The following is an 11,359-nucleotide window of genomic DNA, read 5'->3' on the forward strand; positions in this document are numbered from 1 at the left end:
AGCACTAATATTTTGTTAATAATAAATGTGAAAATAAATCAATCTGGGGGGGGGGTACAATTATACATAAATAAGATAGTAAAAATATAAATACTAATTTGTGTATGTTTTTTTTTTACATTTCTTTGTATATTTATGTATATATAAGTTTTTTTTACACTTCGTATTTATTTATTAACACTGCAAATTAAAGGAGAATATCAGAATATAGTTGGTAAATCATGTCTCAGCTGCCTCACAATCCAACCAAATATAAAATGTTTATTGAATACATGCGCTTGCATCTGCGATTATGATAAAGATGTTATTGTTTGTTTACTCACTCTCATCCTGCGCGCGCACGGAACTGACCCACACGACGAGCAAAATGAAACATCCGCTCTTCGGTAGCATTTTCACGGACAAACTCGCGCTAGCAGCCGCGATCAGAAGCGGAGCTCATGGTGAAGCTTCACATTGATCCTCCGGAAGGGTCGCTCGCTCCTGCGCTGCGCTACAAATGCAACAACTTCTTTTTGAGTGAGAGTGAAACGAGCGTTTCTCCGGTTGTAGTGCGCAGGCGCGGTTTGCCGTCACGTGATCTCGCTTTGAACCCGGCGGAAACGGAAAACGAGAGATCGCGCCAACATGGCGGACAGGCTAACGCAGCTTCAGGATGCTGTGAACTCCGTAAGCCAAATTTAAACGTTTATTTCACCATTTATATGCTGCACAACACGGCAAATATCGTCAAATCATATTCGTTCAGTAGTCTGGCTCATGAAGTCGTGTTATCTGTGAGAGGTCATATTAATATACAGGAGCGTGTCAGGGTTTTAGCATAGCATTCAGTTGTGAATGAATAAACTATTAAAGTTTGCGCATTAATATGTACGAAAGAAGCTAATGGATGTTAGTAGATGTTATTTTAAGTTTGTTTTAATAGGAAATGTAATTCTAGCAATGTTATAAACACAGTAAGTGGGATTAAAAAGCAATTTTCTTCAATTAAAAATGATATATATATATTTTTTTGTACAGAAAAGAGCTAATAGATGTTAGTATGATGATAGAAGATGTTATTTTAAAGTATGTTTTAATAGGAAGTAATGTAAATGTAATACTAGCCCTGTTGTAAACAGTAAGTGGGATTAAAATGTTCCCCCCACCCTAAATTAACAATGAGTTAAAATACACATATATATATATATTAATAATTATATTTATTTATTAATTATAAATTATAAAATGCATGTTTTAAATTAACATTGAGATAAATACATATTACCTCATTGAATAAATATATATATATATATATATATATATATATATATATATATATATATATATATATATATATATATATATGCATACATTTTCCAGTTTTTTTTATAATATACAATTATTTAGTTAATTGTTTCTTTTGTGTTATGTCATGTACTCTTGTTTTTACATGTTAAAAAAGAAATGGTAACACTTTTAAGTCAATAAGGTTCCATTTGTTAACTTTATTTAACAATGAAAAATATTTCTAAAGCATTTATTAATCTTGCTTAGGGTTAGTTAATGGTAATTCTTCCAACATTTCCTAATACACATTATTAAAAATCAAAAGTTTATATTGTTTGGTGGACCTAAACTAACATGAATTAACAATGAACGGTTGTATTTGTATTAACTAATGTAAACAAATATGAATAAATACTGTAAAAATGTATAGTTCTTTATTAGTTAATGTGAGTTTAAATGCACATCTCATATGTACAGAAACGAGCTAATAGATGATATAGATGTTATTTTATAGTATGTTTTATTAGGAAATAATGTACTAGCCCTGTTATAAACACAGTAAGTGGGATTAAAATGTTTTTTTTCTAAATTAACAATGGGTTAAATGCATCTCATATATATATATAATGTATGTACAGAAACAAGCTAATAATTCTAACTCTTATAAACCGTAAATTGGATTAAAATTAATGTTTTAAAGTAACATTGAGTAACATTACCTTTATAAATATATATTTATATAAATGCATACATTTTCCTTGTAAACAGTCTTTTTATAATATACAATTATTTAGTTAATTGTTTCTTTTGTTGGGAAGTGTTATGTCATGTACTCTTGTTTGTAGATATTTTAACAATAATAATAATATATATATATAAAAAAAAAAAAAAAGTGAACACTTAATTCAATAAGGTTCCATTTGTTAACTTTATTTAACAATTAAAAATATTTCTAAATCATTTATTAATCTTGCTTAGGGTTAGTTAATGGTAATTCCAACATTTCCTAATACACATTATTAAAAATCAAAAGTTAATATTGTTTGGTATTAATATAATACAAATATTAATAAAAACTGTAAAAATGTATAGTTCTTTATTAGTTAATGTGAGTTTATATATATATATATATACGGAAACAAGCTAATAGATGATATAGATGTTATTTTAAAGTATGTTTTAATAAGAAATAATGTAATGTAAATAATGTACTAGCCCTGTTATAAACACACAGTAAGTGAAATTCATGTACACAGAAATACACATTATTAAAAATCAAAAGTTAATATTATTTGGTGGACCTAAACTAAATAATGAACAGTTGTATTTGTATTAACTAATGTAAACAAATATTAATAAATACTGTAAAAATGTATAGTTATTTGTCAGTTAATGTGAGTTTAGTAAATGCATTAACTAATGGCGCATTATTTTAAAGCGTTATCAAAAACTTTTACACATTATTAGCACTGAATTGTAAAACTTTTAATCGTGTTTATTGTCAAGTCACCTTTATTTATATATAGTGCTTTTTACTATACAGATTGTATGTTTTAAATCACCTTCACAGTGATAATAAGAAATTAAGGTAACACTTTAGAATAATGGTCATTAGTTAATTTATTAACTAACATGAACTAACCATGAGCAATACGTTTGTTACTGTATTTGTTCATCTTTGTTAACGTTAGTTAATATAAATCCAGCTGTTCATGGTTTGTTTATGTTAGTTCACACTGCATTAACTAATGTTAACATGATTTTAATAATGCATTAGTAAATGTTGAAATTAACATTAACAAAGATTAATAAACGCTTTATAAGTGCAGTTCATTATTAGTTCATGTTAACTAATGTAGTGGCCCTACTTTATATTAGGTGGCCTTAACTACTATGTACATCAAACAATAAGTACAATTTGAGTATCACCAATCTCTGAGCTTATGTTAAATGGTCAGGAAGTGCATAAAGACAAAATACTTAATGTCTCAAACACTTACACAGCCTGACGTAATCTCCTTAGAATTTCCTCAAGTTTACTTCAAAATGTAAAACACAAATATAGATGTTTTCAGTTATATTCTATTACATTAGAACCTATATAAAACAATGTATAAATTTGTAATCCCACAAAACCGACTGCATTTGTGTATTGTGTGATTAATTGCTGTGTTGTGTGTTTCAGTGTTACCGAAATTAATTGCGTTAAAAAAAAAAGTATGTATTCGATGGATTCATTTCCATTGTAAAAAAAAAAATCGTTATTACAATACACCATTTTAACATTTAATGCGTTCTGGCCATGAACAAAGCAGTTAACTAATGACCCATTATTCTTAAGTGTAACCGAAATTAATTGCGTAAAAAAAAAGTACGTATTCGATTGATTCATTTCCATTTTAAAAAATAAATAAAAAAAATTTTATTACACGACACTATTTTAACATTTCATGCGTTCTGGCCGTGAACAAAGCAGTTAACTAATGACCATTATTCTAAAGTGTTACCGAAATTAATTGCTTAAAAAAAAGGAAGTATTCGATTGATTAATTTCCATTGTAAAAAAAATTTTGTTCGTTATTACACGACACCATTTTAACATTTAATGCGTTCTGGCCATGAACAAAGCAGTTAACTAATGACCATTATTCTAAAGTGTTACCGAAATTAATTGCGTAAAAAAAAAAGTACGTATTCGATTGATTCATTTCCATTGTAAATTTTTTATTAAAAATTAGTTATTACACGACACTATTTTAACATTTAATGCGTTCTGGCCATGAACAAAGCAAAGACGAATACCCACTAAACCGACTGCATAGGTGTATTGTGTGCGTGATTAACTGCTGTGTGTGTGTGTGTGTGTGTTTCAGTTGGCGGATCAGTTCTGTAATGCGATTGGTGTCCTGCAGCAGTGCGCCCCACCGGCCTCCTTCAGCAACATCCAGACCGCCATCAACAAAGACCAGCCCTCCAACCCCACAGAAGGTGCGCAGACCAGGGCCAATGGGGCGCGAGAACATATCGTCTCGTTGTTTAACTGACATGTTGTGTGTTTTTGTAGAGTACGCTCAGCTGTTTGCCGCACTGATAGCAAGAACAGCAAAAGATGTTGACGTGCTGATCGACTCTCTGCCCAGTGAAGAGTCCACTGCTGCACTGCAGGTACATTTACAGGCATATTTACTAGGGCTGGGTAAAACAATATCGATTTCTCGATTTTAATCGATTCTCACTTTTACAAAACAATATCGATTCTTAAAGGTCCCGTTCTTCGTGTTTTTTTGAAGCTTTGATTGTGTTTACAGTGTGCAATATAACATGTGTTCATGTTTCGCGTGTAAAAAAACACAGTATTTTTCACACTATTTACTTATCTGTATACCGCTGTTCTCACCGTCCTAAAAACGGCTGGTGATTTCCTTGTTCTATGAAGTCCCTCCTTCAGAAACACGTAACGAGTTCTGATTGTGCAAGCGGTTCCTGTGCTGTGATTCGACCACAGCTTAGCGCACGTGAAAGCGGTTCCTGTGTTGTAATTTGACAGCAGTTTAGCGCACGTTGGAAAGGTCACGCCTCTTAACGGAGAGATGTATGCGTTCAATAATCTCTACAGCGTCCCTGGGAAAGCCAAACAAAGGTGATTTGACTCCTGGATGAAAATAACAGCGTCTCGATGACATGGTGATAAACACACTCAACGCAACAGTTCCTTTTCTCCACGCGACCGTCCGCTTCTCCACGTGGGACAGCAACAAGACCGCGCCCCCTTTTTCGCGCTTCTTTGTGGGCGGAGGTTAGTCTGTTCTACTGCTCTACTGACGTAATTAAAGAAGGAAGTACCAGGATGTAGTCCAAGCCAGCCGTTCGCTGTAGGCTTTGAAAGGGAACTTCTGTTAAATAAAATATCTCGCTTGGCATTGAACTTTGAGCTTTATAATTTTACAGGTATTATTTATGCTCTAACAGCAACATTACACACTAACTAAAGTTTGAACAATGGAATCGCGAAGAAGGGGACCTTTTAAAGGGTTAGTTCACCCAAAAATGAAAATTCTGTCATTAATGACTTCCCCTCATGTCGTTCGACACCCGTCAGACCTCCGTTCATCTTCAGACACAAATGAAGATATTTTAGTGTAAATCTGATGGCTCTGAAAGGCCTCCATTGGCTCAATGCACGGTTCACTCTCAAGACCCTTAAAAGACACTAAAGACGTCGTTACAAAGTCCATCTCACTACAGCGGCTCTACAATAACTTTATGAATCGGTGAGAATAGTTTTTGTGCGTAAAAAAACCCTAAATAACGACTTATATAGTGATGACGATTTCAAAACACGGCCTCATGAAGCTTCGAAGCGTTATGAATCAGTGAGTCGATTCAGCAGTTTGACACGCGATCCGAATCATGATTCGACTCACTGATTCATAACGCTTCGAAGCTTCATGATGCCGTGTTTTGAAATGCGCTTTTATGATGGACAGATGCTCTTTTATGATGGACAGATGCTCTTTTATGATGGACAGATGCTCTTTTATGATGGACAGATGCTCTTTTATGATGGACAGATGCTCTTTTATGATGGACAGATGCTCTTTTATGATGGACAGATGCTCTTTTATGATGGACAGATGCTCTTTTATGATGGATAGATGCTCTTTTATGATGGATAGATCCACTTTTATGATGGACAGATGCTCTTTTATGACGGACAGATGCTCTTTTATGATGGATAGATGCTCTTTTATGATGGACAGATGCTCTTTTATGATGGATAGATCCACTTTTATGATGGACAGATGCTCTATTATGATGGACAGATGCTCTTTTATGATGGACAGATGCAGTTTTATGATTGATAGATGCTCTTTTATGATGGACAGATGCTCTTTTATGATGGATAGATGCTCTTTTATGATGGATAGATCCACTTTTATGATGGACAGATGCTCTTTTATGATGGACAGATGCTCTTTTATGATGGATAGATGCTCTTTTATGATGGATAGATGCTCTTTTATGATGGTTAGATGCTCTTTTATGATGGATAGATGCTCTTTTATGATGGACAGATGCTCTTTTATGATGGATAGATGCACTTTTATGATGGACAGATGCTCTTTTATGATGGATAGATGCTCTTTTATGATGGACAGATGCTCTTTTATGATGGATAGATGCTCTTTTATGATGGACAGATGCTCTTTTATGATGGACAGATGCTCTTTTATGATGGATAGATGCTCTTTTATGATGGATGGATGCACTTTTATGATGGACAGATGCTCTTTTATGATGGACAGATGCTCTTTTATGATGGATAGATCCACTTTTATGATGGATAGATGCTCTTTTATGATGGACAGATGCAGTTTTATGATTGATAGATGCTCTTTTATGATGGATAGATCCACTTTTATGATGGATAGATCCACTTTTATGATGGATAGATGCTCTTTTATGATGGATAGATCCACTTTTATGATGGATAGATGCTCTTTTATGATGGATGGATGCTCTTTTATGATGGACAGATGCTCTTTTATGATGGATAGATGCTCTTTTATGATGGATAGATCCACTTTTATGATGGATAGATCCACTTTTATGATGGACAGATGCTCTTTTATGATGGATAGATCCACTTTTATGATGGATAGATGCTCTTTTATGATGGATAGATCCACTTTTATGATGGATAGATCCACTTTTATGATGGATAGATCCACTTTTATGATGGACAGATGCTCTTTTATGATGGATAGATCCACTTTTATGATGGATAGATGCTCTTTTATGATGGATGGATGCTCTTTTATGATGGACAGATGCTCTTTTATGATGGATAGATGCTCTTTTATGATGGACAGATGCTCTTTTATGATGGACAGATGCTCTTTTATGATGGACAGATGCTCTTTTATGATGGACAGATGCTCTTTTATGATGGACAGATGCTCTTTTATGATGGATAGATCCACTTTTATGATGGATCGATCCACTTTTATGATGGACAGATGCTCTTTTATGATGGATGTGAGTGTAATCTAATCCGTCTCCTCCGTCTCGTTTCACAGGCCGCCAGTCTGAGGCAGTTGGAAGAGGAGAACCAGGAAGCCGCGGCCCGTCTAGAGGAAGTGGTTTACAGAGGAGACATGCTTCTGGAGAAGATCCAGTCAGCTCTCGCAGACATCGCCCAATCACAGCTGCGCACACGCAGTGGCGCCCCGAGTCAGGCCACGCCCCCAGAGTCCTGACACGGGCCGCACCAAACATGGACTATAGCGTCTGTTCACAGCAGGGATTTTATACTCCTCCTCCATCAATTGCAGGAGATCTTGTGTTAAATGTACAGTTTGTCTCTGGACTGAACTTCAGAGGAAGTGCCCACTATTTCCCATCGCACGTCTTTATTATGTGACACCTGGCATTGTTTTCTACCTGACAACAGTATGTGTTCAGCATCCATCAATCTGCAATTAGCAGAGGCTGGGTAAGTTGGTTTTTGTATATTTAATGATATTATTTTTCTTGCCAGGATCATGCAGTGATGGATGCTGTTTGTTTTTGTTTTGAAAGATTTTTTGTCTGTTTAACCAATAAAAAAATGTTGTATGAAGGGCTTGTTGTTCATTGAAAATTGTGAGTGGTGTTTTTTTGTTGTTGCATGCAATGTCAGTCACCGAATGAATGAAGAGACTATTCTTTAAAAACACATGCAAATGATATCTAGCACACACAATATATCTAAAACCTGACCTACGACTCCATTTATCCAACTGAATATCTCACTTTTAAAGGGGTAGTTCACCCAAAAATCATTACAGTTGTTCCAAACCTGTACGAGTTTCTTTCGTCTGTAATCAAACAGTTGATGGTCCCCATTGACTTCCATTGTAAAAAATACTATGAATGTAAATCAACTAACATTCTTCCAAATATCATCTCTTGTGTTCAGCAGAAGAAAGAAACTCATATAGGCTTGGAACAACTTGACGGTGAGAAAATGGCAGAATTTTATTTTTTGTGTGAACTGGCCCTTTAAATAATTCGTTCACTGTTGGTGTGAGTGCCACCTGCCGGTCATATAACCGAATTTAATGTTTAACTTTGATAATGTCCTCCGACTTTGATGTCACTTCGTTGTGTTTATTTAAAAAAATAACTCTATACTTAATAAAAAAATGCTATTAAAAAAATCTGACACGTTTTTTCCACCCAATAAGAGCTCGTCTCTTTAAGAACGTCACAGCGTGCCGTCGTCGTTCATCAAGTGGGGGATTTTTCCAGAAAACGAGTCATTAACGAGGTAAGAGTCTACATAATATATTAATAACACCATTTAGAACTAGCGAAATATTAATAAAACATTTCTGACGAGCATTTAAAAACATTCAGGCTGTTGTGAAGCTCGTAGCTTGTAAAACATTTACTAATATACAATATTATTACTATACAAACTATTACTTTCCAAACGATATAATAATTATAAAATAAAAAACGTATTAGAATGTAAATACATGTAGATTTATATTATATAAACACGAATGCACGACCGTTAATTTTGAACCACGTGATGTTACGTAAATTAGTTACGTACTGTACCAGCGGAGGCTATAAACTGTACCTGAGACGGTTGTAATACTTTCTATAATACTGTATTATGTGTGTACAGTTTATACTTCAATCATGCCATGTGCTGTACATGTAAGTGAACGCATTTGAGGTAAAATTAGCTCATTAAAAGTACACACAAGTAACAGTAAACGCTGACTTGACTTGAATGTACATGGAGAATTAAGAGTATTTTTTTTTAAGCTGATGTTTTTATCTACCTCATATTTTTCTTTTGTATTAATATAGCCAGAAAATACAATTTCTAACACGGCTGGAAAATGTCAGACGATGCCAAATCATAATCTCAGTTTTGAGTGGGTCTGTAAATCCTAACTTTTGAATAAAAAAGGATTCTCTTATATTTAGATTCTAGTTTTCTCACGTTCTCTGTCAAACGGGTTTGCTGACAATTGACATACTGCTTTAAATCATTAATAGCGTATATGATTAGTAGATCATCAATAAATTGTCTGAAATGTTTCAGAGTTGCTTGTATTTGTGGTGTGCGCAAAATAAATGGACACGTGAAAAATGCATATATGTGTTAAATATAATGAGCATGTGTCAATTTCCACAGATCAAACATTGAGATTTTGGGAGGGAGTGAATGGAAGCTACACACACACACACACACACACACACACGCACACACACACGCACGCACACACACACACACACACACTCTCTCTCTCTCTCACACACCCACCCACCCACACCAAAGTCAGTAAAGCGATATTAACCACATGTCTGGATTGTTTTACGCAGTGCCACAAAGTTCGAGATTCAGATCATTGCTGGTTTCGAAATGTCTGGAGAAGGCGATCCATGTCAGTGGACTTCCAGATCCAGGTTCGGTTCCAGATCCGGTCCTGGAGTTCCTTTGGCAGGTGTAATTGCGCTTCAACACCACTAGGTGTAAAACAAAAGATATGCCCCCAAAAAAAAGAAGTGTGAGAGTGGAAGTGCCAGTGGCTCAGTGGTGTGAGCATGATCTCTCTGGACGAGAGGTTCCCGGTTCGAGACCGGCCTGGACACTTAAGCAAATGGGGCAAAGTTGGTCCAGAGTGCGAAGTAGAGGATTCAAGATGGCGGAGGAGAGGATTCATGAGGTTCCCGGTTCGAGACCGGCCTGGACACTTAAGCAAATGGGGCAAAGTTGGTCCAGAGTGCGAAGTAGAGGATTCATGATGGCGGTGCAGTGGGGTTATCCAGAAAAAGGAGCTGGAAAATTGTTGACTTAGTCTGAAATATGGATATTTTTTATATAAGTCGACATCCTTATGCAATAGATAACGGCTGCTGGTTATCGTCCGAGAAATCCCCAGGGGGAGGAGTTTTGGATATTGCCTCCCCCCTTCGTTTCCAACCGTCTCTTGTCCTCCTGTCTCGATCTGATCACTCCTGCCTTTCTCAGATCAGGACCAGGTGACCATTTCGAACGCAACCATGCTTCTGTGTCCAGGCCGGTCTCGAACCGGGAACCTCTCGTACAGAGAGGTCATGCTCATACCACTGAGCCACTGGCACTTCCACTCTCCCACCTCTTTTTTTTGGGGGCATATCTTTTGTTTTACACCTAGTGGTGGTTAAGCGCAATTACACCTGAAAAGGAACTCCAGGATCCAGATCAAACTAAAGCATCGTAAGGGTGAGACTAGAACCCGGGTCTCCCATGTGAGGATCCAATGCTCAGACCACTGCTCCACCGGTCGAGCAGATGCTGTTTTCACACTGACAAACTGATGATTTGAACTTGGAGGAAAACGATGATGATGCACAACATGTGTTGCATGCGAATCGAACCTCATTGTGAGTGCCGTGCTTTATCAGATGAGCTACAAACCACCACATGAAACTCTGAACATCAGAGATCTGACATGATTGTGTTCAGTTATGGGCATCCGAGTCACGTTTGATGATGAGTCGCAAGCTCATTTATTTATTATATGTCCATATTCAGTCTTTTTGTTGACATGAGACATGAGAACTGGTCTTTCACAGACTCCCGTAATTAGCTTCAAATGTAAAGTGTTTATCATCACAGTGACAAAACTAGTCACGCTATAGCATCATTCAGATCTGAGAATGGCTAAAAAAAAAAACACAAGTCATTTCCAGCAGAGAGACATTTTGTTTTATTTATGTAACGTTTATTAAAAGTACAAAGCACATTCAAGCCGTTTAGAAAGGACATATGCAAGGCAAGACATTTCATACACAATAGTATTTCGAAATATATAAAATATGACAACCACACTAACACAAATATGCAACATAAGAGGAGGTTTATGAGAGATTTTCATTTCATGGCAATTTTATACCATCTTATATTATTAATGATGATAAATAACTACAATATGATTTTAAAAGTCCTCATTATTAGATAGTCAAAAATATGATTTTAAAAGGCATAATAGTGAAATAAAAAGTAAAAAATATGATTTTAAATGTCATAATAGTGAGATAAAAA

General features: G+C 35.5%; 2 protein-coding genes across 3 annotated transcripts in view; one reads left to right on the forward strand and one right to left on the reverse strand.

Annotated features, from left to right (window-relative positions):
- tm7sf3 (transmembrane 7 superfamily member 3) overlaps positions 1-584 on the reverse strand; it is a 27,176-nt gene extending 26,592 nt beyond the window's left edge. The window contains exon 1 of the mRNA XM_079817029.1: positions 324-584. Within this exon, the coding sequence (XP_079673155.1) occupies positions 324-393 (70 nt within the window). The 5' untranslated portion in view covers positions 394-584. The remainder of the gene's footprint in view (positions 1-323) is intronic.
- The window catches only part of med21 (mediator complex subunit 21), a 9,762-nt gene extending 1,854 nt beyond the window's left edge, over positions 1-7,908 (forward strand). The window contains exons 1-4 of one of the 2 annotated variants that reach the window (XM_079817031.1): positions 611-669; positions 4,143-4,257; positions 4,334-4,434; positions 7,350-7,908. In XM_079817031.1, coding sequence (XP_079673157.1) covers positions 628-669; positions 4,143-4,257; positions 4,334-4,434; positions 7,350-7,529 — 438 coding nt within the window. In that variant the 5' untranslated portion in view covers positions 611-627 and the 3' untranslated portion in view covers positions 7,530-7,908. Of the gene's footprint in view, positions 1-610; positions 670-4,142; positions 4,258-4,333; positions 4,435-7,349 lie in introns of those variants that run through there. The other variant, XM_079817030.1, reaches the window with a different exon arrangement.
- Positions 7,909-11,359: the final 3,451 nt, after the last annotated feature.

Source organism: Gobio gobio (genome assembly GCF_949357685.1).
Source record: "Gobio gobio genome assembly, chromosome: 5".
NCBI lineage: Eukaryota > Metazoa > Chordata > Actinopteri > Cypriniformes > Gobionidae > Gobio > Gobio gobio.